Below are 25,913 nucleotides of genomic sequence, written 5' to 3' on the forward strand. Positions count from 1 at the left end.
TTTTTTCTTAGAATATTGCCAAGCCCAGTAATCCTCCAAACTCACATCGGTACTCTGCCCCTAGCCGCAGCATGAGTCGGATGGGGAAGACCTTCGCCCAGGGCGTCTCCCACTTCTGGATCAGGATACCGAAGAGGTAGGGTGGGTTGGGCAGCAGCAGGTCCTGCAGCGACTGGAAGGAGGGGCTGATGTACAGGAAGCCGCCGTGCTCCTTGCTGCCCAGGAAGCTCTGCGTGAAGAACGAGTGGCTCAGGTGGCTCAGCACGTTGCCTTTTGCAGAGGAGGAAGAAGAGAGAGAAGTTGGTGATTTAGGAGATAGGAGCATGAAGGGGAGGAGAGACACAATGGCTTAATGGCGTAGGAGTTCTGGAGAAGATAGGTATAATAACAGGGAGGTTTATGAAGTGAAGGAGAAAAGAATAAGAATGTAGAGGACAAAATGGAAAGGAGGAGAGGAAGTGAGAAAAAGAAACTGAACTCAAATGAGAAGTAAAGGTAGAAAGGAGGAGAGAAACTGGAACTCTCATCCTATAAAAGGTGACATACAATGTTGAAGCTCTCAATACGATCCCTGGATTATTCTCAAATTATTCTCATCAAAGAGCCTTGCTTAGTCCGTATAAAGTTCTACAAGACTGAGTGAAAACATCTCTCTGCAGCTGCTCGCTGCCTAACCCTCTCTGACAGCCATGCATGGTCGGCCTACGACTCATATTACACACAAAGGGCTCATGTTACTAATTATCTCTGGGTGAGATCACTAGCTTTACATGGCACACAACACAATAACCCAAATGGTGAGGCAAAGCTTAGTGGTTGGGACTTATGCTAAAGCCAGCACTTCTTCCTGAGGCCTGACTGACAGCAAACTAACCAGGAATGACAGAGACAATATGGCCTGAATTTGCCACAGTGTGCAGTGAATATGTAAAAAGAAACAGCCTGAGGCAAGCAAGCTGTCAAAGTCACCCGATATTAGCAGGTTTTCGCACCGCAGCATACGGCGGCAAAACGCAGGACAAGCGGTGGTGGGGTGCCAAGCCTGGAGGGAAGCGACCTGCCAGCAGGACACTAATGTTTGCACCATTTCTCCAGAGGAGGTCAAGACACAGTTCAGTAGCAGTGGACGGTAACCTGGTTTCCAAATAGAGAACGACAAGGTGCACCTGTCATCTCTGCGGACCTAAAAGTAGAGCTAGAACATTTTCCCCTTGCATCACATTACTTTAGGGCTACCTCATTTTTAACTGGGCAGCACCTGACTGGGACAGACGGACTCACCTGTGGACCTCTGGACTCAACTACTAATGAGCTATTATTTTCCCCAAGGGGGGCTCATGGTGGAGACCATCTAATTTCCTAGTGGGCCTCCTGGTGGAGCTGCTGGTCTTGTTCTTACCAGTGAGCGCCTCTTGGTAGAGCTGCACGAAGTGGGTGAAGATGTCCTTGGGGATCGTCTTCTCGTCAGGCAGACACTGGAGCAGAACGACCACCTCTGCCTGACCGACGGCGTGCATGCCCTTGGTCGTCACGTACCAACATTTCCTGTTTACGTCTGTGGGTTGAAGGAGCATCAGAAACTAGGTCAGAAAACAGTCAATCATAGTTATCCAGCTGCAACAGAGCCACAATCAATTCATAAGAAGAATAAGAAGAACTCCACTTTATTTTTGACCATCTGATTTTGGGGTATATTCATGCATGTTTTTGGAAGAAAGACCTTTTCTGGACCTTTTTCTGGACTCAAGTTTCCTGGCACCATCATAGCCCATTATTAATGAAAATACTCAATAATTCATAGCGTCAAAATACAGATAAAACACTTTTACCTAACACATATTTTGAGCCCTTGTACAAGGAGGGTCAGAGAGAGAGGGGTCAGTGGAGATAGAACGCTCAATCTAACAAGAACTGTAACTGCTGTTTCCACTGGAGGGTTAGGGTTGTTCATTTTGCCCCAGGGGGGTCTTGGGTCCCAAAACTATCCCTGCAACCGAGGGTTTTTTTTTTTTTTTTGGTTAGTGGTGAAAATCTCTGATTAGTTTACTGTACAAAGCAGTATTATCTCCACTGTCCTCTAAAAACAGGAACACACGACAACAGAGTCGACTACACTATATCGCAGCTGAAGTCCGTTACTCTGCGTAAATGCAGTTTTGTCTTTTCAGCTCTTGCTTTTCTAGCAATCTCCTTTTCAACCTCGGAATGTCTCTCCTGTTTACGGTTTTGCTGTTGTCAGTCGCACACAGAATGACTAGACACCTCCTCTTTATTTGCAATAAGCTTGCTGTTCGGCTGTTGCTGTGTGCAGTGGAAATGCAAACACACAAGAGCTTAGGGTGCTCCCTTTACCCCTGGAACGCTGCTCCAAAGGCAAGACTTGGGAACTATGGCCCTGTAACTTTTTGGTGGAAAAGGGGCGATGCAGTATTGCTTTAATAGTTTGCAGGGGAACTCACAATTGACAAGCTTGACCATGGCCAGCAGATTAGCGTTGAGCACGAAGACCAATGGGTCTGCTCCTCCCTCCTCCAACTGCTGCATAAGGATGATCTCTGATGGCCTCTCCTCCACTGCATAGTCTGGAGGAGGGGTGGGGTGGAGGGCATGAAGAAGAGAGGGATTGAGGTAGGAGTCAAGGTTAAGTTAGATACAGGAACACAAATAATGGATGATGGCAAAATGATGGACATGTCAAAATGATCATCAAGGAAGAGGAAGGGGGAACAACAGGGTGAAGATGGTGGTGGTGGTGGTGGTGGTGGTGGGGGTCACAGATGAGGTAAGAGAGGGTAGCTCAGGAGGAAATACACAATCAGAACAAACTCCAAAGTTAACAGCTAGTCTCCTTTTCCCGCCTTTATCAATCTCAGCAAACCCCTTTATGTATAAATCCTCTCTGTCCCCTCCCCCAACAGTTAATGAGTAATGGTGACATGAGCCAGGATACAGAGCACATAGAACAGACTCAACTAATACAAGCGCGAGCACAAGAACCAAACAGAGCAATGAGGAGGCAGCACAATGGTGAGGATGAAGGCAAGCACCTGTGATGTGGCCTCCCGTACCTCCTTTGACTCCAGTGGAGATGAGGATGGGAGGGAGCCCGTCCTCCGGGATCAGACTGAGGGAGCTGCCCACAGGACTGCCCACCGGGGCTGCGGGGGTGTGGGCTGCCTGGTGGTGGAGAGGAGGGGTACATGGAGGTTATAACACAGAGGGAGAGGTAATAACATAAACTGGTATATTTTTTAAATTGCTCTTATAGGCAGAAATATATTAAGCAGAGCCAAGACAGATAGCTAAGTAGCTCTCAGTTTTACACAAAAGTTAGCTTAGCAGCAAATAATGCAAGGCTAGAGGTCCCTTATGGGGATTATCAGCAAGGCTGGAATGTGTTTTTCACTATTCAGATTACTTGTCTGTAACTACCCACTATATAAATTACACTAAAACAATTGATTGAGCCCAGAAGTGGTGAAGCACTTAATACCTTTATTGGCCTGGGAATGAGTGAGTACACCTGCCTTTCCTACTTTCTCCATAAAAACAAATGTATGCATTCTATTTTTGACTCTCTTTTCTTTTCAAGTTAATCTCATAGTGTTAACAGGGGAGAGCAGTTCTAAAACATGGCAGCAAGGAGTGAAAATGGAGGTTGACCATTTAGCATTTAGAATACTGTTGCTTACGCACACATCTCTTGTGAGCTGGTCAACTCCCCGCTGAGCAAAAACCATTGGCGATCAAACCATGCATAACTAAGTTCAAGCCAGTATGACTTTCATGGTGGCTGTCATGGGAAAGACTGACTTCATACTCAAGTTTGGGGCCACAAGCTGTTTGCCAAGAATGCCATCTGAATTTAAGCCATTTAAAAACTGCAACAATCACTCTGTTCATCGGGCCATGAATCACCCTGACAGTTGGCATTCGAACTCCACACGACTCCAACCGTAAAAACAACTGAATTCAATTTATTGTTCTGTCATATGTTGCGGGGCAAACTTAAACTTGTTAGCCAACTGCCTATATGAAACCCTGTACATTGCAGTTTTGAGCATTTAAGCTTAACATCATTGCCAACTCTGATTAAGCCAACAAGGAATGTCTTTTTCTATCTCCGTTTACTACGTGTTCACTGCAGTTCGTGACCCAGCCAGGAAATCACCAACAACCCCAAACAAGAGTTCTTTATGGCAACGTTTAGCTCACTACTAAGTGGTTAAGTCGCCACAAACAAGCTCAACAAATAGCATTAGCCGTGGGTGAATGCATTGTTTTGTAGGTGACTTAGTGACCTTTGGAGCCAAGCCTACCTCTGAGGCTTCAGAACCGGAGGATTTGTTTGAATATGGGGAGACTGCCAGCGACCGGGAGGGGGCTTGGCTGGTGGTTGGAGGTTTGGGGGGCTCTGCTGTCTCCCCATTAGGTAAGATCCCATCAGCAAACCACACCCTCCTCTGCTCCCGTGTTAGTGACCCTGCAGGTAAGAGTCATGCAAAGAATTAGAGAGGCAATGTCTTTTTTGTTTATATTTTTATCTCCATGAATATGCAAATGAACACACACACACACATACACACTGTGAAACACAGCAAGGTTACTGGAACAAAAAAATGATTCAGGCAACAGAGGGTGTCCTGTTATCAGGAGTGGCAAAAAAAGCAGAACGCAAAGGCGGAACTAACAGGAGAAATCAAGCGATGCTTCATACTTTAATGTGGTGGGGACAGATTGAGACTATAAATGTAAAAGGCGAAAAATAAAGTGGTAAGAGGATTTATCTCTGGTAAAGGTTGTACCCTCAGAGCCCGGCTGCTTAAGGACTCCCACGGGCACCATGACGGTTGGCGGGGGGGAGCTGAGCACCCCAGAGGCCTGGGCCTGCTGCAGGGGGGGGATGGTGGAGCAGTACTCCGCTGGGTTGTTGGGGTTTGGACTCTGGTTGCTTCCAGCTGCCTGGTTGTCCCATGATGGAGCTGAGGGTGACAAGAGCAGATTATGACTAGGGGTTGAAAAAGGGGGTAACACAACATGGTCTAACTAATTTGCTCTGGACAATAACAGAGGCTGCAATGCCTACAATATAAACACTGGATCAGTTTTGATGAACAAGCAACTGTGCCTTATGGAAATTATTAGCATGGATGTTAATGCATTTTCATCCAATTAGACTGGTTGATTGAAACCAACATTTGTATGAAGAATTTTTAAGGAACAAATGAACACACTCTTACATTTACTGATTATGATCTTTCAACATAAAACATTTTAAAATGCTTTTACATGTATGCATTATAAGAATAATTAACTATGGAATGGAACTATGGAACTATGGAATGGAACTATAGGAATTAACTATGGCTGAACATTCATCACAACATTATCCAAATTGCAGGAGTTGCAATTTTTTTGATAAGGTAACATGTGACAAATTAACATTATAGATGAGGTATTGTGGTGCTACAAAGATGCAGTGAAATTTTCCCAATGAAAATGGAAATTATGATGTAATGGCCCTCACCACTCATCAGAGCAGAATGGCAGGTGACACAGACGCGGGCCTCCTTCCTGTCCATGTACATCAGCCTGCACTTTAGACTGCAGCACGCTGCGCAAAATACCTGAAAAAAAGCATATACATGCATTTTCAATTGCACACTCACACACACTAGACTTAGTGATGTACAAAGTGCCTTTTGTTCCAAATGATTTTATTATGAACAATTATAAAAAAAAAAATAATAATAATAATAAAAAAAAAGCCATGGTTAAGTGTGTGGCAAACCTAAAGTTTTTACAGACATTGATCTCCTTTACTTTGTTAACATCTCAAAGGGCTGCAGCTGTGTACAGGGCACTTTACTTTCATTGGATTAACACCTCATTATACATGATTATCCTCTAACTCATTTGGTAAATTAATAGATAGTGCCTAGCCTACACATAATCAGCTTGCCACAACATGATCAGCTTGTTTGTTGAACCACTGGTCAAGTGGTGGTCCTGTATTGAGCATCCCACTGTGTCTACTGTTTGCTTAGTGCTGGTGTCAGTGTTATTGCAGTGCCAGCTCCTCCCTGCTCAAGTGGCAGTGTGTGTTTGTTTACCACCCTGGGAAACTAAGCAGCAGTTCGGCCATTTTCCAGTGCAGTGTCAGCGACCGCATCTCCACTTTCAAGCACTGCATGGATGCGCGGCACCACAGTGTGGCCAGCCAGAAAGCTATCTGCACACCCGCTGAGTTAATCTGCTCAGAAAGGCCTAAAAAGGAACTCATTCATCAGACTACTGCATTTAATTATTTCCCTGGTCCATTAAGTCCAACACAGCTTCTTTAAGTCACTGATGGAGTATTACTCTGAGCTATATTTTAAAATCTGCCATGTGCTTCTTCTTCTCTCATTTCCATCCTTGCACTCATGTTTCATATTTTGTTAAGCACCTCATGGTGATTTTGTTTTGTTAAAAGTGGTTTTATGATACGTTTTTACTTGAGTAAGTCCTGGAAGAGCAAAGTCTTTATTGCGGAATGGCATTCATAACTTGGACTGTAAACCAAACATCACAGGTTTAATCACTGAAGTGCCACATACTATTTTAAGTCGCTCTGGAAAGCAACGCCAGTTAAGTCCCCAAAATTTAAGTACTGATGTATGGCTCATGGTAGAAGTTTGAAAGAAAATTCCACCCTTATGTTTATATCATCAATCTGTGCAAGAGAGCATGTTTATCCGTAAAGAGTAGTGAGCTGCACTCTCGCAAAAAATGTAATGTGTCTTGTCGCTGCGCTGAATTCTGGTCTATTGAGGCAACTGTTAGTGGACATATTTATATCTCTTCTTATGACACGCCGGATTTCTGCTTGTATGATTATTTAATATCAATGTTAAACGGGGAATTTAAAAAATCATGTTTAAAATGGCTGAAATTTCTACTCTTCAAGCTGAATGATGTCATGTTGTCTACATTTTGCTAGTTAACTGCAGGAATGAGAAAAATACACCTAAAGTCAAATGTACATCAGCATAATGACTGTTTTTTAAAGTGTTAAAGAGTTTTAGGATGGATTTTTCCTTTAAATTAGACACAGAGCCCAACTGACCTTGCCACAGGCCCTGCAGTGGTGCCTCCTCTTAGTGAAGGTGAACTTCACGTCACACTTCATACAGACAGGAGCCTGGGAGTCAGGCACCCACACAGGGGCCACCTCTCCTAGGGAGCTGACAGGTTTCCTGGACAGAGCCCCCAGCTGGCCTGCCTGGAGGTCATTGTCAGGGCTTTCTGTGGGCATGAGGGAAGGAGAGTCAACACCCTCTCCATTCATCCCAACTGCACCCTGATCAGCCACACCGACTGGTGTTTCTGAGGGTCCCCCTGCCCGACACTGGTTCTCCAGGTTCTTGTTCTTGCCAGCCGGAGAAGGGCCAAGCTGATTTTGGACCTGGCCCGAGAGCGGCCGTGGGATCTGGAGCTTGAGGCTGACCGGTTGCTTGGGTCGTGCCCCTCCGTACGGCACGCTGACTGGCTGCAACCGATTGTTGTTGAGTTTTGTCTGAACAGTACCGGACCCCATTGCTCCTCCATCGCTACTCTCCTGTTTGCTTTCTTCCATTTCTTTCTCCTCGGTTACAGAGTCCTCTTTGGAGGGGAGTGAACAGGGAGAAAAGCTCTCCTCCCTCTCCATCTCCGCTGCCACCTTATGCCTGGCATGGATCCCTTTCTCCTGCTCCAGACCGTTGGGGAGGCTTGTTGTCCCGGAGAGCTGATCTATTCGTCCCTCTTGGCCACCTGTCGTCTCCTTCTCCTCCACTTGGAGCCGATCAGCTGGCACACTGTTTTCCCCATCCTCACAGCCATCCAGAGCGACCCCTCCCCCATTCTGGAGACATTCCCCGTGGTGTTCCTCAGAGTTTGTTCCTTGTCTCTCTTGACCAGAGTCCTGTGAGACAGCCATAGCAGCCTCCTTTTTGGCACTTTCCCTGCTTTGCGATGCTGCTTCCAAACATGGATGACTGTCCTCAGCTGCAGCCTCTTTCCCTCCAAATTCCTCTTCAAAAGTAAAGTGAGTATGACTGACGTGGGGGCCTCCTGCCCCCATTGACGCGGATTTCGGCTCCTCATGGGACTGCTGGTTTGAAACAGCAGACTGGCTGTCTGAAGCAGGGATAGGAGGAGAGTTGCACTCCTTGCTGAGCCCTTTGGGGTCTGGGCTGGCAGGGCTTGCCGGGCAGCCGTTCTCCAGGGTGCTACAAGCCGACACGGGGGGTGGTGAGAGGTCGTCGGTGCCCACCAGTTTGCCGATGTTAGGCTGGGGGAGAGGCGGACTGTGGACGTCTGCCGGCCTCTCTTCCCCCCAGGATGGAGGCTCAGGACCGGTTAGCCGTTTAGGGTCGGCCCCCGGGGAGCCACTGGAGGACGAGTCTGGCAGGGTCTTGAAGGGCAGCGGACTCTCCTGGGGACTGAGGTCTGCGTGGGCCAGGGCGGGGTTCAGCGAGAGCAGGTGGGCCGGCGGGGCTAGGATCTGGGTCCACTTCGCATCTGAGAGTGTGGGAGTGTCCGTCTCATCTGGGAGAGGAAAACAGAGGATTAGCTGGATGCCATAATTGATGTCTAAGCTCAGTGCTTTGAGGTGGAAATATCTTATATGATCCCAGAATTGTTAAATGTTGCCAGTGCTCAAAAGTATAGTATCCAGGGTTTCTATGCATTATCCAATTCAAAATTCAAAGACATCACAATTGATTTTTAGCTACATGTTTGTCATGCATATACATATTCCAACTGCTACATGTGCTAGCGGCTTCATCACTTGTCAGCCTTGCATTAGTGGCTTTAGCAAAAATGATAAGCCTCCGGGTGCTAGCGCTGCTTTCACAAGATCACCATGCTTTTTTCTTGCTATAGCTGCCTCGCCTATGCTAGACATGATTTCATACACAGTCTGCACTATGCTCTTTTCTCTGTTTTAGAGTCCTTTGCCAACCTTTTTTTTTTTTTTTTTTTTTTAGATTTTAGACAGGTAAGCCAATTCTCAGAAAACTTGCATCTTCCCATCTTGTGCCTTTGGGCAGGATGGTGCTTCATAATATGGATAGGTGTTTGAATCGTTCTGTCCCACCCACTCAATGGAAAACATTCAGCTGGCTGCTCTAAATGTGAACAAAATCAAATCAATTTATTACTGCAGTGTCTGAATGATACTTTTAGAAAACTGCTTTTTAGATAACTATAACTATAAGAGATTCTGGCAACACTTTTCCTTATTCTGTTCTTTTTCCATATGTATCCAGACCTGGAAATCATCAAAATCATATTCCATACTTTTTCATACTTTTCCAGACAGTGTAGGAACCCTGAACAATATATCTATCATTTTTCACAGCAGGTTTCCTGTCAGTTTCAAGAGGAGAAGAGAAAATAGGTGGTTAATGACAAAGAGATCATGAGCCACAATAGCAAGACAGGAATCCTCAAACGAACTGCCTAAAGAGAACTAATACAGAGACACACACTCCCAGGTGATTGAAAGAGCTAAAAATGGGAGAAAGAAACCAGGGGATAAATTGAGAAATTAGGCTGGCAAGGATTGGGAAATTAGTGTTTGGATGGACTGGGAAATTCTGAGAAAGTGGGCCAAACTGCTCTGCTCCCACGGGAGCCATCAGTCAACCTGACACATGAATGCTGGGGAATGTGAGCGGAAATTCTTGCAGCATTCATTTACACACACACATGCACACATACACACACACACACACACACATGCACTCCCTCTCTCTCTCTCTCGCTCATATATGCATGCATAGACAGAGTCCACTGTGTTAGTCAAGCAAAATAAGTCCATGGAGTTATAAGCATATCGCTCACCTCCCTTCACTGGAATTCATCCTAAGCTGTTTCAGTATGTGCTGTACCAGGTTCAAGCAACCACATACACACACACATATACACTCGCATATCACACACCATACAAACACAGAGTTAATCTGCCAAGCTGGAACTCTGGCAGAGGACACAGATAATCACACACAGCCAAAACACACACTGAGCTCACAGTGCCATGGCAGAGGCACATACAGTAGTCATCACATACTGTGTGTGTGTGCATGTGTGTGTGTGTCTGCAGCAGGACTGGCTGGTTTATTCAGAGGTCACCTATGAAGAATCCAGGAAAAGAGCAATCTTTCCTATATAATAAACAGACTGTTTGTACAGCCAGCAGATACCCCCCGCACTAATGCAGTGTTTACTTTACAATTATCATAAACAAACTGTGGAATCAGTGTTTCAAAAAGCCCTAATATCATTTTCTCCCTAGTGTGAGCATTAAGTGTGAAAAAAAAAAAAAAAAAAAAAACACCAACAAAATTTTACGCTCTTGCCTCTGCTTTGCACCAATTACAGTCTCACACAAGCCCAAGGGAAATGAATAATCCAATTAGTCCTATTCCCTCTCTGCCCACCCTCATTCACCACCTGCAAATATTACTAAAACTCATTGGGCAGCACATCGTGTGACACCTGCGTTCTCATTGCCATCCATTTATTCACGGGTGACATCATGGCATCCAAGCCACGGCTCCGTTCAAACTTCAACCCCGCAGCTAATGCCTTTCCCCAATCTGCATTTCACAAGCGCACCGACTCGCTGTCTGTCACGGTCTCGTCTCCCCTCCACACCTATTAAGCAGCTCCGGGCGGCGGCTCACCTTCGTTCTGCTCGAACTCGTCCAGCACCTTGTCCAGGTTGAAGGCCTCGGCCTGGAAGTAATTCTCCATGGGTCAGGAAGCTCCACCCTGCCGGCGGCCGTGTGAACCTGGAGACAGGACAGCGGTCAGCATTCAGACGAGCATGTCCGCAATATCAAGTCAAGTTTGCATTTCCATGTATTCCATGTGCTGCATTTCCTCTGTGCTGTATGCAGAGGCGGACATGGATCTCGAGAAGAGCCTCATGTCACCCTTGCCCACTGAATCATATCTTTCCTATCTTCCTCCTCTTCTCCTTATAATATGATGTCTTGAGGTAAGAATATCCCTTTTTACTGTCTCCTTGATTTTTACTTCTCTCATTTTCCTTCTTAGCACTTCCACAATAATTTGAGGAAATAATGTGACTAGCTCTCCTTTCTGTTGTTGCTTGTAATGTTGCTGATCAACGGAACTATGTCTCTTTGACTGCTGCACCCTTCAGAAGTTATTCTGAATAAAAGCATCAGATAATTGTCTGAGATGTAAAATGTTGCTATATGGGTTACAAACAGGATTCACTGACATTTTCTATTTCAACATGACACACTTTGTCATGTTCTATTGGCTCCTGCACTGACAACGGTTAACACATTACCTCCCAGGGTCACCACCTTATCAGATAAATTATAAATAGGGCTGGGTGATATATTAATATTGTACTGATATCATGGTATAAAACTAGATATTGTTTGGGATTCTGGATATCATAATATGGCACAAGTCCTGTCTTTTCCTGCATTGCAGTACATGCAAAAAAAATTCTAAACTTATTACACTGTTCTAGCAGTTATTATGTTAACCTTTATGTGCTTGGTCATCATATCCACATTACTATTGGTTGTCTATCAAAAATCTTGTGCATAAATATCTTATGAAAGGTCAGTCATCTCTTCAATATTGTCACAATATCAATATCAAGGCATTTGATAATTTGATAATTTACATTTTTCCATGGTTTCAAAGAGCTGAATATAATCTAAACCCTCTCCATATTTTCTTGACTCTGCTGGAACATCTGTGTATAGTACATTCACATTGTAGTCATGAAGCAGCGCTCCCCTCTCTGTTGGTTCTCACCTGCTCAGAGGTCCTCCTCAGCAGTCCCAGGCGGCGGTGTTGGTCTCAGCGGGTGTCTCTCTCAGCTCTCACTTCATCCAGTCTGGCAAGCGCCGAGCGCCCACACCTGAGACACACAGAGGAAACACCAATCACTGAAGCTCTGCTCCTCAACCACACCGGTGTCTGACTGCTGGTTGTATTACGAGGTGCTGCGCTTGTTTGGTTACAGCCGAGAACAGTAAATTCCACACACTCATATGTATGAATGGAGTGCTTAGTAAATGGGCTTTAGGAAAATAAAGCCGGCTGGTCTGCCAAAGAGCCAGCTCAGATGTGCCCTGGGATTTTCCTCAACTGCCCAGCAGTGTCAAACTAAATTATTCCATTAACTTCAATTTAATTGTGTGGTAGTTCAACTTTATCCAATTTAATGTAAGCTGGGTAAAGTCCAGGAGCTCAGTATGGTTTCCAGGAAAGATCATACAAACATAACTTCTAAACATGAAACATATGGATGAAGCCGCATTGGGCAACTTTGCATGTTGGTGGCTCCAAATGGCAACAAGAGGTAATCGTTTCAAATTTTTTAACTTTAAATCCCAAAACAAATAGACTGTGATTGTCTGAGTGCCCTTAGATCAAAAAACAAAGAGGAAATGTTTGTGAGACCAGCTTTTTCTGAATGAAGGGCTTGTTCCTTTCATACAGGGAGACCGTTTGTATTTCACTCCTTGCTTCCTTCAGGTGGGGAATTTCCAATGTTCAGCACTAGAATTTCTTTTTGGGCAAATAAGACGAATGAACAGCATCTCAATTAGGAGAGGATCCGATGCTTTTCTGTACTGCAGCCTCACTTTGATTTAGTCTGATAAGATAAGGTTCCATTTTAATTATTAAATAAAAATCTTATAGAGCGCAGCTTTTATAAAATAAGAAAAAGCTCATACCTCATTATCATTATCAGTTAATATTTGGCTGTTCAGAAGGAAGTGTGCTGTGGCACTGAGAAGACAGAGAGCCACTGAAGAAAAGCACCACCAGTAAGTGACTCCTCACCACTAAATTCTCCACAAAGCATGTTCAGTATGATTCAGATTGTCAGAATGAACTTTCTGAGTCTGGGACACTTTAAAATCCTATAAATAATGTAAAAACACAACCTCTGTATCAATTTGATAACAGAGCACAGCATCTACCTTAACATGTAGTGGTCATTCACCGCAGCGTATTACACATATTATCATTAATAGTGAGCTGTTATGCACCCAGGCTAGACGGGACAATTGGTTTCATGAATGGGAAAACAAGTGAAGCCTGAATGACTGCACAGTAATCCTGCCCAGTGTGTCCTTCCTTGTTGATGGAGAGACCTTGTAGTAGAGTGGAGGAGGAGGAGGAGGAGGGGGAGAAGGAGGGGGAGAAGGAGGGGAAGGAGGAGGTGTTGGTGGGGTGGCGAGTGAACAACAGCCAGGCTGAACTTCAGGGTCATTCTCATAAGGACAAGGGATTACACGAGAGACCAAATATTCCGCGGAGTGAAGGCCTTGGAGAAAGAAGCGGAGTCAACACATTTTCCGCTTAGTTTAAGATGCAAGCTTGGCCACACCGTCAGCACAAAACCGTGAAGGCACAAGACAGGAGGGGTTGAGCTACACATGTAGTACGCGCCCATGGGTCAAACCAATTCGGCCACCCCAGGAACAAGCTTGACAGAGGGAGACCTCCTGTAAAACCCTGGCGCTGGAGCCAAAATAAAAATCACCCTCAGGTCTGACAAGAGGTGGTACAGCCCCAGAAAAAAAGCATCATTTCAGCAAACCAATCTATGAAATAAATAATCCAGCTGCAGTGAACAAAACAACAAAACAGGGTTATCATTAAAGCACACTGCAAACCATGCAAGCATGGTCCAGATGGGGCAGCATGACTTGGTTTGGGGAAGCACTGTGGTTTAGATACAAACACTTAAACATGCACCAGGTAACATCATAGCTCAATACAAACAAGCAACTTAAAAAGCAATAAACATAAGTCCTTTTTATAATAATAATCTGCAACATTTTCACGTAAATCAGCCCCCTTTTGTATTTGCAGACCGGTCTAAGAATAATAATTCAGTAATCTATACAGAGTTTATTAAAGCTTTTCATTTGCTTTTTGATTTGTAGTTGTTCTAACTATCCAGCACTTGGTGGGTCTTTCCTGGGAAAAATCCTCTCTGGTGTACAGAAAATGGTGAGTTTGCTTGGAATAACCAAGAGGAAAAGCTAGATAGCAAGTCTGAGCAGTGATCATGTCTGAGTAAACTACACAAAATCAAACTTAAAATCGAACACTATTTAGTACCAACGATGTTGCCAAAATAATAATTAAGAAGACAGATCTTGCAGCATTTCAAATTTAACTCATGTCATTTGGTGGAAGCCTTACAGAACCATGTGTGCATAATTCAGTGACTATATCCCCTGTGGAAAACCGAGTGACCTGCTCTACCCACTGAGTGACACAGGACAACAGTTTACATACCACTATAGCTATTTAAAAAAAAAATCAATCAATGAATCAATCAAAACAGAGTATCGCGATATTATATTTCACAGGTCTGTATTGATTCTCTAGCCACTTGTGTTGACATACCGGGTGTCCATAAAGTCTCTTTACAATTTAACAAATTTATTACAAAAGCAAATAAATGAACAAATCTGTGGAAATTATTACAAAATGAGGAGTAGGTATTGAAGTTTTTTTGCCTCATTTAATACACCTTTGCTTCAGGTCGTTGATGTCCAATGTGATGTGTCCAATTCAGTCAACTCTGTCAAGTATTGCAATGTATCATGATACAAGTCGTACTGCAGCCCGTGCATCATGATAAATGTATTGTGAGGTCTGACATACCAGCTGACAATTTAAAAAATTACAGATATTTAAGCAGGACTACTGCCATGCAAAAATTTGTCTCTGTCAAAAAGAAGTTGAGCCATCAGCTTCAGTCAGACTCCAGTGTTGCTGATGTGCTGACAAACTACCAGCAGTCTGTGTAAGCAGCGCTGTGGTGGCCAGGTCTTTGTGGAACAAACACAATGCAAATGTCTCAGGGGGGATGAAGCATGAAAATGACCGAGCCTTTTTAATCAACAAGCAAAATATACAAACAAAGCGCACGAGATGAGCTAATTTGGTTAAGGGTGAATTAGGTTCATCTGACCTGACCACGGAACACTGAACAGGAACAACATCCAAGCACCAAACTTTGACCTTTTCATAAACAGCCTGTTTGCACGTTGGCAGGCATTTCTGTCCTACTTCTGCACATTTCAACCAATATGACCTCCAAGAGCCTCAGCAAAGAGATTTCCCCTCACACTCTGAGTGAATGAAAGACTCCCTAAAACCACTCGCACCATGAGAGCGTGAAATGCTCCGGTGCACCATGGGACGGTGCACGCACAACAACACACATCAACACACACACACACACACACACACACACACACACACTGGCCACACCTCCATCAGGACAGGAGCCTGTCCCTGATTAAGATTTAATTACTCTGCAGAGGCCCTGAATTATGCATCTTTAGTCAAAGTAAGTGGAGGCGTTGTATTTTTAGCCATGTAAACTTGGAATAAAGCTCTAAAGGAGACATATGTGCAAGAGAGAGTGTTAGAGAGCGTGTCAAAGTGAAAGTGCGGGGTCCTGCCTGGATAGTTTGTACAAGCTAGACTGTCTAAAAAAACTTCAGTTGTGTGAGATTATGCCTCTCCCAACAACCTGACCCTCAACTCACAATCTAATCTCTTATCAAGAAGCAAGAGGCAATGCAATGCTTTCATCGTGTTTAAAAAAAAAAAAAAACATCAAAGAAGAGCAAGCAATTACTTGTAGCATGTCCTTAAGTAAAACATGAAAATCAAGACTGTGCGTGATTGTTCACTCCCACTAATGCATACCTAGGATGCACCTCTTTTTAAAATCACTGCTTGTGGAAATTGGATTAGATCAACGTCACTGCACAGAGAATGAAATATGAATGTGTCCTGCCTAAGTTCCTACAGATTTCTGTCAAATTGACAACAAAATCACAGCGCATAACACGAATACAACTAGTTATGAAATGATAAGTCAAGCTGAGATGATCAACTAGCTATGTTTTTGATCGATTCATCGTTTTACTCATTTTTCCAGTAACAATCCCAAACATAAGCTAATAATAGCTTCTCTAAGATGCTAATTTTTGCTTACCTTTCTCCATTCATATCATTAGAAAATTAATGAATGCTTTGGGGGGTTTTTTGGTTGCTGATCAAACCAATTTGAAGACATCACTTTGGTCTCCACTAACTTCCCATGAGCATTTTGTCATTAACATTTGATAGATGGAAGAAAAAAAAAACTTCAATAGATTACAAAGAAAACAATTGTTAATTGTGGTCCTAAATGCAAGAGAAAGTGAAATTGGTGAAAAAATGTACAACTTAATATGCATCAATCACTCAACACTGACCCTAAACAGAGTGAGACCTGAGCTAGGGACTTTATTCTTGAGTCAAGCTAACTGCAGTTGATCTCCATTCCCTACAGCCTGCACTGGCCTTCGCTGTAGGCCAGACATGCTAATGGCCTAACATTGTACTAACACGATAACCATGCCTGACTGGACATCCTGGCATGGCAGCAAAATTAAACAAGCCAAGGGTATGCTGAAGGACCTCAGACATGTTATAACGCTAAAAGGCAGGAGTTCATTAAGTCCTCTCTGTCGGAGCAAGACCCTATTTCCTGTTATTGCTCTCGTCCTCCAGACAGGATCTGCTGGCCTCTGACGTGCCGGTACGGGGTGGACACAGGAAACCTCAAACGACCACTTCCACCCTTTAAGAATGGACTGACATCACTTTCTAACAACTTGAGCGTATGACTGAATGACACATTATTATGTAATGTTTGACGCCTTGTTTGGGAGTGGACTGGGTGTAAGACTGGGAGTTGTCTTCCCTCCTCTAGCAAGAGGACCGATTACTTTGATTTTTGTGTTTCAGGAAGACTTTCTAAAGATTGAGGAAGCATAAAAGACATGGAGAAAGAACAATATGCCACGGGTTAGTATCTTTCCAAGAAATAATGGGTCAAACTTGCTTGTGGGGAGGAGGTTGTGTGTGGGGGGGCGGCATTTCTCTTCAAGATGAGAGGCTAAAAGACGTTAAATCCACTGAGATTTTAAGACAGGAAAAGGTGAGGGGAGTAGCTGTCCTCCTGTCACAGAAAGCTGCTCTTAGGCTGCTTGCTTCACAGCAAATGTCAAAAGCTATTATGAGATTCCTTTCTCCCTGATGTTTTGATCTACATTTAAAACACACACCAAAAAAAACAAAAACAAAAAAAAAAAACAGCAAAAGATGTGCTGCCATCAGGGAGAGACTTGTAATACGTTCTGAAAGCATACAGTAACCTACATCTTAGAAGTGTCTCTCTCTTTCTCTCTCTCTCTCTCTCTCTACACACACACACACACACACACACACACACATACACACACACACATACACACACACACACACACAGCTCCACTTCGCATGGAAGCCTGTTGGATCAGTCTACTAAGGTGATCCCCCTGGATTTGAACACTGCTTTAAGATCCACTTTGATATTCGCTTCTCTTGCTATATGTACAAAACCTGCACATCTCGAATGTCAGGTAAATGCTTCACATCAAGTTGCCTGTCAGCTATCACACCATCCAAGCAGGAGGGATGTCAAATAGGACCAGACAAGTGAATTATGGGTGGTAAGTGGTGGCAATTTGCCCCCCCCCCCCCCCCCCCCCCCCCCCCAAACAAGATTATGTCACATTATTTGGGGGAAGGCTACACTCTCTCACCTCGTCAACCCTTTAGTAACAAATTGATATTCAATTCCTCAGTTATGATGGCTATTCCAGGTGACACTGGGATGGGCCAGCTTCTTCACATTGACTACATGTCGTCAGGATTTGAGCAAGGCCTGCAAGACCAAATGATGAGGGAGGACAAAAGACACGGCACCAGGAGCCCCCCCACCAAAACCAGCATCCAAGAGCAGAGAGATGACCATTAGCTTGGATTATGCAACCATAAGTGGCACTGTGGTTGTGTACAGGCCAAAAGAAGCCCTGTATGAAACATATTATTTATGAGGAAGACTGGGTAAATACGTGAACAACTGCACTGTGTTATTACATTAGGTATGTGACAGCAGAGCATGCATTAAATTCCACAGTGGACGGTTTGTTTGTCATAGAACTTGGACAGGAGTACCGACTGTGCTAGCTGAATTCAACGTCCACTAACGTATTTCCGAGGAGGCCACGAATAACTTTCAAAATTATTCATTATAAAGCCAGCTGCTTTAACATTGCTGTAGAAAGTAATAGCAATCTTAAGGGCTAAATACTAACGCTAAATAGTAACACGTTGTACCGGGAAACGACGTAGCTGTTAGCACCAACGTTTCAGCGGGCGGTCGTGCGCCGAGTAGCCGCAGCTACTTGCTGCTCCAACGGACAGACATATCGTCGTTGACCCGGTGGCTTTGTGGGCTAATAGCCAATTTAAGCGGTTATAATATACTTAAAATGCAACCCTCCTGGACTAATCCTATCAATTTCCAATAATTACTCAAGCTAGCCACCCACTGCTAATGTTTCAGGCAGTGTTTGCACAGACCTCGTAAAGCAAAGATGCTACATGTACCTAACGTGTAACCGTAGGATTTTAAAAAATACACAACCTTCTCAACCGTTCAAACAGATCATATCACTAAACAAATAAAATCAATTCACACAACCCGTGGGTAATATGATATTTTGCCGTTGCAATGGCGGTGTAACGTTAGTAGTGCCACAACAGACCTGTGAAATGTCATGAAAACAATTTCAGTGCTCACCGGAGGAATCCTCATCTTTACGCACAGTGCCACGAAACCGCTCCGTCGGAATCCGTCATACCTAATCGCCTTTGAACGCTATTTTTGAGGATCCTCCTGTGTGTAGCCCACTACCACCAGACTCACAACAGTGCAAGTCGGAAAGTACAGCCCGTAGTCTACCGTAGTTGTGCGACAGCTCTCACGAATCCCTCCCCCAAGGTTTAATATGGGTACAAAATAAGGACCAGCGTCAATCTATCCAAAACAAAAAGGAACAGCTTCTTGTCACGTATTTCAAAATAAAGATATTGTTGATTACCTTAATGGAAAACTATGCAAATGGTAGTTTTTGTCTGACGATACGTTTGATCTAAAATGTCTCAATTAATATTTTGTACATATCCATATCTTTAAATTCTGTCATACGGTCCGCAACTTAGATTGTGGGCTTTTATTTCGAAAGCAGCAATAATGGATTTCCGGTTTGCGCTTACTAAAGCTGTGTGACTTGACGCAGGTTAAAAAAGCGGTTCTGGTACTTCCAGCCGCAGCGGCAGCAGAGACATTTTGGCTCAAACCGGGCAAATGCTGAGCCCCGCAGCTCGGTCCTGCTCATGTTACGACACCCTAGAGCCAAAATGGCATTCATCCCCTGTAACCTTGTAAGACAGCTTTCCTGTGTCAGTGAATCACAGCGCCCCTTGATGAAGGTGATGCAGCAGAGGACCGTGGAGCGTCACCGATAGTGATCAGCGAAAACAAACGGGATTTAACGGCGGATGGAAACCCATCTAAATATTTACATTAGAGTTGGCCTATCCCAGTTTAATTTCCCTTTTAATCTGACATTAACAGTGTAAATCCATATTGCACAATATAGTAGAAAGTCATATCAAACTGATGCAAAGTTTAAAGGAAAGGGCATAGTGCTGAAACTGCATAGTTAAGTATGTAATAGTTCAGACGATATTGATGAAGCTGCAATCTGGTGTATCAGAAATAAACAAAGGGAGGCGTGCTGCATGGCTTTTGTCTGCAATATTTATTCTACTGATGAAATAAGCACCAATTACAAATACTTCACATACTATACAGACCTCACCCACTGCTTAAAAACTGTCCATCAAAGCAACTATGTAGAAAAATATTACTGCTTAGTGTTCAATTTGATTCCCATTAGTTGGCACTGAGGTGACAACTATTCTTCCACTGACCCACATGGGAAAGAAAAAAAAAAAATCTTAAAACTCAAGAAAAAAGGAATACATCAATAGCCCAAATGTTTTATTAAATCAGAAATCACCCTCCTATATAAGGTGACTTCTTCAGTCATTTTTATTGAACTTGAATAAACAATTTCTTTAAATACTAGCAACGTGTAACCATGTAGAAAGCTTACTTCCAAGGCAATTGAGTCCTTTGGGTGCTGAGAGCTGCACAGATCCTGGTCTTTCAGCAGGTCCACAATACTGATAGCCTACTGAAATAAAAAGGTGATGTATCTGCATGTTGTGCTTTTGTGGTAGATACACTGATGTGGGTTGCGTCTCCGGAGAAGACACAGTGCAGTTCTTTGACAACCGTTTCCCCACAAGAGGAAATGCCCTTCTGTGAGTGCACAAGAGGTAAAACGGTTGGAGGTTTATTCGTTAATTCGCTTCGTTCTTGGAGGCCTCGTCGAAGTTCTCCACAAGATCTGTAAAGGGGAAGATAAGGAAGCACATCAGATTTCATCCAGTATTTCGTAAAAATGACAAACAGTTTCTGAAGGATAAGTAAGGAATTGAGTCCAGCTGCTGCAAAGGAGTTTTCTTCTAAGGTAGGAAATCAAAAATTTGCAAACACTGATTCTTTCTTATAAGTGCTGCCTAACAAATGAAGATGCTTCACTTTCAAAATGCTCTGAACTAATTATGTCTCGTGTAGAACATTTCAAATTCGTCCATCAAATTAAATAGATCGATAACCCAAGGCAATAAGACAACAATCGATCATCTGCATCTGTACCTGGCACATCATCATCCTCCTCATCAGCGTTATCCTCCTTGACTGCTTTTGTCTCCATTGCTGAAATTTAAAAAAGAAAAACAAATTCAACATGAAAAACATACAATTCTGGCTACAACAACAAGAATAAAAAAAATAAATTCCTTGTTTGTGACGACAGTTTCATGTTCATGTGTGATGTACAAATCTATGGGTCTGCATGAATGTGATGCACTGATGCAATGAACTCAAATTTTCTCACTCCTTCCACACATTTAAATATATAAATTCTCCCTTTTTAACTACCATTGCTGAGAAAAAGCTGCCACTGAATATTTAAAAAAAGCTAATACAATTCATAGCTACTCCATTTTTTAAGCTTTTTTTTTTTTTTCAGCAATACGTCACTGATCCCTGAGGGTAAATCTCCCTTTTCTTTGTTTTGTTCCCTTGTGCCGTAAAACGAGACATCAGGGTCATCTACAGAGCATCTTCACTGGTGCTGGTAGGGATTTGAGGCCACAGCACACTTGCCCCGGAAGCAAATTTCCACAGATTTGTATGAACAAAAACATCTTGCTGATGTGGTCAAATTCTTTGCGAACGTCTGTAGCTGGTCTGGAATATCACGTGACTGATTGTGCTGCCTTGTGGAAGAGCATCTCCACTTCCTTTTCTGGTTCACTGCCTTTGTTTCCATCTCTGTGCTGACTTTCAGAATGAATCATCTGGGCCCTCGGCTTGTTGACCTCGTTAGTGCGTATCTGCACCTTTATGAGCAATTAAACAACCTCTAAGCCCTCAGATTCCCTCACGCTTTCATGGCAGCCGTTGTTGTTGTTCCGAACATTTGTTTCTCTCAGTTACCTCGACTGGCGTTGGGAGGACGACAAAAGAAAACAATGCGAATGTGTTGTGAATATACGCTAATTTGTATGCTGCCACGTGTTCGACTGCCTTTCTATTTTGGGAAAGTTTGACCTCGTTGTGAGCATACCGCTGCCTTTATTGTCTAACTCAATTACATTTCAGCAGGGTGGACACTTGCCAACACAGAGGCCTGAACCCCAGTCCTTCATCCTGCTGCTCATGCTCCACCTCATGTTAGTGGTTAATGTCCGGTGATAAATCGATATCCTATCAATGTCTGATATAAAACTGCATATGACCTGGGATTTCAGATATTGCAATATCGTGATGTGGCATAAGTGCTGTCTTTCCCTGGTTTTAAAAGCTGAATTTACAGTTAAGAAATCCAGCTTTCTGAACTTATTAGACTGCTGTGGCCATTGTATTATTTTTCTCCACTTGCTTGGTCATCATATCCACACTGCTACATTACATATCCATGTTTAGCAAAAATCTCCTGTGTGTAGATATCTTATGAAAGCACAGATATCATGATATTTAATATTGTCCATATCACCCAGACCTATCAATGGTTATCAAATCTGCTGAGTTTTCCTGTCCATTAATAACTTCTCAAAACTCTGAATACTAGATATTATAAGACCAGAGGGAACCTTGACTTTGTGCCTCATTACATGGATATGTGTGTGTGTGTGTGTGTGTGTGTGTGTGTGTGTGTGTGTGTGTGTGTGTACACCCACATTGCCGGGGGAACTGCTCGGCCAGCTTGCGCAGGTTGGTGAGGCTGTCGGCTCCTAGCTGGCTCAGGATGCCTGGTAGCATCTCTGTCAGCTGCTTGGTCTCAGCATGGCCCGTGATGGCGAAGGTGTTGGCAGACAACGAGGCCTGCACTTTGGGGTTGTTGAAGTGGATCACTGTCCCGTCGTCTTTTATCATGTTCACCTGAGAGGAAAAGACAGTCACGCTTACAGCATCTTTTTGGGTCTGTTTTAGCCTTTTAGCTGAGCACAGTGGCTTCTCAGTGCCACAGCACTCGAGCAAACTCATGAAATTTCTAAATTAGTACGTCAGGTAACCAGGTAGGGCTGTTAAAAAAAAAAAAAAAATTCAATAACGCAATTATAGATTCTGCCGATTCAACTGCATCAATCTGCTGAAAGAAATAAATGGAAAGAATCGACTTCAGACTGAATCAAAATGAAAAGCATTGAATCAAATCTTTCATGGTTCTCCAAAAAAAGGAAAAAAACAGGCATTTAATAATGTTTTTTAAGTAATTTTTGAGTAATTCTGTTGTTCCATTCTTCATAAGAAAATAGAGTGTTTATTTAATGGATATAAATTAGCTGGAAGTACTGAATCAAAATGTTGACAGCAAAATGTGGACATCTACATTATTTAATTAAATTATTAAAAGCTTGCTTTAATGGTCACTGACTGTGAAATACAACAGGTAAATTAGGCAATATCGCTGATGAACCAGTGAAGAATACTGCTGAGCATTTATCTGTTATTTCTGTGTCTTTATCTTCTCTAAAGCAGTTTGTGACCAACCTGTTGGCTAGAAAGCACTCTATAAATAAACTGAACACATCTGCATGACTGGAGTATGCTGAAGTTCAGCTCTCACCATCTTTTATCTCACTTTACAGTTATAACTCGACCAGGACAGAAGAGAAAAAGCTTTACACTGATGTTAGGTTTTTTTTTTTTTTGCTTTCAAGAAGACCTTACCTCTTCTATTCCTGCAATGTTGTTCACTGCCAGTTTCTTCAGTGAACCCTGGAGTTTTTTGTCATCAGCTGTTGCTGTCTTGTGAACAACCTTTTTCTTCCTGCGGGCTGTTCCCTAAAGAGAAGAAGGGCAGGGAGGTCACGTCAGTCGAGGGAAAGAGGAATAAAAAATTACTGAGTAAACAAAAGTTACCAAAACACTTCACATTACCAGCTGTCTTTTGTATCTAAGCGGGACTTAAGGAAACCCTCCAAAACCCTTTACAGTCTTTTAGTTGTAATAAACAAATACACCCTTTCATTCATTTTTATGGGGAAAAAAGTTCATGTGAAGCAGTTACAAACACAAGACTCGACTTAGGCTACAATGACATTGTAGAAAAGCTGTAACACACTATTCTCTGTGGGAGCTGAGGGCCCCCTGGTGAGATTAGTCACAGACAAATGGCAAATAGCGCCATCTAGTGTATGAATGAGGTGAAGGCCTCACAGTGAAACGGGAACAATGCCTCAAGCCACAGTTGAATGGGTCAGTGATCTCACCCATAAAGGGACTGCTGAGGTCAGGAGGAAAGACCTGGCAGATGTTGCATGCCGTCAAACTCCTTCAACCGAGCAACAACTGACCCAACAGGACAAAACTGGGTGTTACATCTTAAAGACTCTGAGTGACGCTACGACAGTGTGTGTGTGTGTGTGTGTGTGTGTGTGTGTGTGTGTGTGTGTGTGTGTGTGTGTGTGTGCGTGTGGAGCATGGGCGAGAGAGTTCAGGAAAGTTGTACTAACAAGGTACAAAAGAGGCTTAACTGCAATGTTGACACTGCCGTTGCAAGCTTTAGGGAATGTGGCATGCTAAAGAGATGCAAATGTCCTACCTTTCCGCCTATCCGGACTTGCGCCTGAAGTTTGGCGAGTTTTTCTTGATTCATGGCTCAATCTGTAAAACAAGTTACACAGAGATGAAGTCCATCGGTGTGACTAAAACCAAATGACATGAAGCTGAGACATGTTGAACGAAACACAGGCCAACAACCTACTCCTTAAACCCAACCAACCTTCACAGAGTCAAGAGCATGTCAAGTCAAGTCACTTATCTATACAGCACATTTAAAAACAGCAGGAGTTGACCCAAAGTGCTTTACAATCATAGCAGAAGGATTTACAATGCAAATGTGCAAGATTAATAAAGTAATACATAAAAGCTGAGACTAAAATGGAAAGCACATTGAAGAGAAAAACGGCATAAACAAGGATAAAAAAAAGAGCAAATGAATAAAACCAGAAAAAATGAATAAAACCATCAACATGTGTTTATTAGATTACATTTTATTCACAGAGAAAAACGCCTAACAGTGTTTCATTGGTACACCACCACTGCAAGAGTAAATGTAAAATTTGATTTAGCATTTTAGTTTAGTATTACTATCATCCATAACTAAAAGAAATGTAGTTCAGATGTTTCAGGGATAATGATTATATTGGGATTAAACACATTTTAGACACTAAAACCTCATTTTTAATCATGTTAGACCAAAACCGCGACAGATATGGGGGAAATAATGAATATATAGCCCAAAATATCACAGCTGCACACAAATAATAGAGTAAAACACTGAAAAAGTTAATTAGAAACACTAAAAATGTCAATTATACCACATTATTCTCACCGGAAAACTTGCTAACCAAGCTCTCCCGAGAGACAACGATTGAGCTTGTTTGCTAAACTGGCCGTATCGTCTGACAGCTGGTTAAATTGAAGGCAAATATACCGACAAAGTATAGCTGACACGGGTTTACGAAATACCTCTGAGAGCAAAGTTTAAGTTGACAAATCTTTACCCGTTAAAGCCAGACTGCTAGCTAAACGAGTACCACTGACGTTAGCTAACGTTAGCGGCTGGCTAGGCAACATAGTTAGCAAATGGTCAAGCTTTTTGTTGGCTGACCACCCAGACAGCTAACATTAGCGTCAAAATATATAATAAAACACACTCCTAGTAGAACTACCTCGCTATTTATATTCATATTTACCTGTGAAAGTGATAAAGCAGCAGTCCGAGAGGTTGCTCTCTCCACTCATGAAGCTGAGGCAAGGCTGGCTAACTGAGGGAAAGGAAATACATGTCAAGTCAGCGAGAATAAGAACAATACTTCCGGTTACATTTTTTTAGAAAATAAAACTCATATTCATGAATTTGTCGCGCGTCGCAACGTTTTAAGGGTTGCTTATTGAAAACATGTTATAAACTAAGAACATATCTGAGGTTTATGTTTTGTAAAATTGAAATATAGTCCTCTTTTTTCCTAAAATTGGACAAGTGTGTGCTTTTATTTGCAAGCGGAATCGTTAATACTTCCGGTGTTGTACTGACTTGTTGTGTTTGACTTGACGCACCAGAAGCTGCAGGAACACGCGGTTTTACAGGTCTATGGTATGGATTATAGGTCTACGGTATGGATGTAATGTCATGTGACCAGCTCCAAAAATGGAAGCACACACACACACACACACACACACACACACACACACACACACACACACACGGATATATTTACAAAGCTAGGTAGATATACATATAGATATAGGTAGACACACAACA

The 25,913-nt window shown here is 43.0% G+C and overlaps 2 protein-coding genes across 4 annotated transcripts in view; both read right to left on the reverse strand.

Moving 5' to 3' along the window:
• The window catches only part of zfyve9a (zinc finger, FYVE domain containing 9a), a 34,210-nt gene that overhangs the window by 7,342 nt on the left and 955 nt on the right, over positions 1-25,913 (reverse strand). The window contains exons 1-11 of one of the 3 annotated variants that reach the window (XM_030074518.1): positions 18,743-18,918; positions 11,836-11,941; positions 10,716-10,823; positions 7,109-8,571; positions 5,528-5,627; positions 4,806-4,982; positions 4,320-4,483; positions 3,069-3,177; positions 2,460-2,582; positions 1,400-1,555; positions 46-270 (exon numbers count right to left, since the gene is read on the reverse strand). In XM_030074518.1, coding sequence (XP_029930378.1) covers positions 46-270; positions 1,400-1,555; positions 2,460-2,582; positions 3,069-3,177; positions 4,320-4,483; positions 4,806-4,982; positions 5,528-5,627; positions 7,109-8,571; positions 10,716-10,785 — 2,587 coding nt within the window. In that variant the 5' untranslated portion in view covers positions 10,786-10,823; positions 11,836-11,941; positions 18,743-18,918. Of the gene's footprint in view, positions 1-45; positions 271-1,399; positions 1,556-2,459; positions 2,583-3,047; positions 3,178-4,319; positions 4,484-4,805; positions 4,983-5,527; positions 5,628-7,108; positions 8,572-10,715; positions 10,824-11,835; positions 11,942-18,742; positions 18,919-25,913 lie in introns of those variants that run through there. The other 2 variants (XM_030074517.1, XM_030074519.1) reach the window with 2 other exon arrangements.
• Positions 19,744-25,470, reverse strand: LOC115375163 (transcription factor BTF3 homolog 4-like). Its single transcript, XM_030074524.1, has 6 exons — positions 25,345-25,470; positions 24,189-24,250; positions 23,315-23,428; positions 22,321-22,522; positions 20,732-20,791; positions 19,744-20,420 (listed from the first exon to the last, which is right to left on the reverse strand). Exons 2-6 carry the CDS (start codon positions 24,240-24,242, stop codon positions 20,374-20,376), a joined length of 477 nt encoding a protein of 158 aa, XP_029930384.1. The 5' UTR covers positions 24,243-24,250; positions 25,345-25,470; the 3' UTR covers positions 19,744-20,373.

The sequence above is a fragment of the Myripristis murdjan genome, chromosome 17 (genome assembly GCF_902150065.1).
Source record: "Myripristis murdjan chromosome 17, fMyrMur1.1, whole genome shotgun sequence".
NCBI classification, from domain to species: domain Eukaryota; kingdom Metazoa; phylum Chordata; class Actinopteri; order Holocentriformes; family Holocentridae; genus Myripristis; species Myripristis murdjan.

Excerpts from the sequence above, each read along its gene's own strand:
- LOC115375163 (XM_030074524.1), bottom strand. The coding sequence starts at position 24,242 with ATGAATCAAGAAAAACTCGCCAAACTTCAGGCGCAAGTCCGGATAGGC. Across the intron at positions 22,523-23,314 it reads ACATTGCAGGAATAGAAGAG|GTGAACATGATAAAAGACGA; the intron begins GTAAGGTCTTCT and ends TTTTCCTCTCAG. Across the intron at positions 20,792-22,320 it reads CGAGCAGTTCCCCCGGCAAT|CAATGGAGACAAAAGCAGTC; the intron begins GTGGGTGTACAC and ends TTTAAATTTCAG.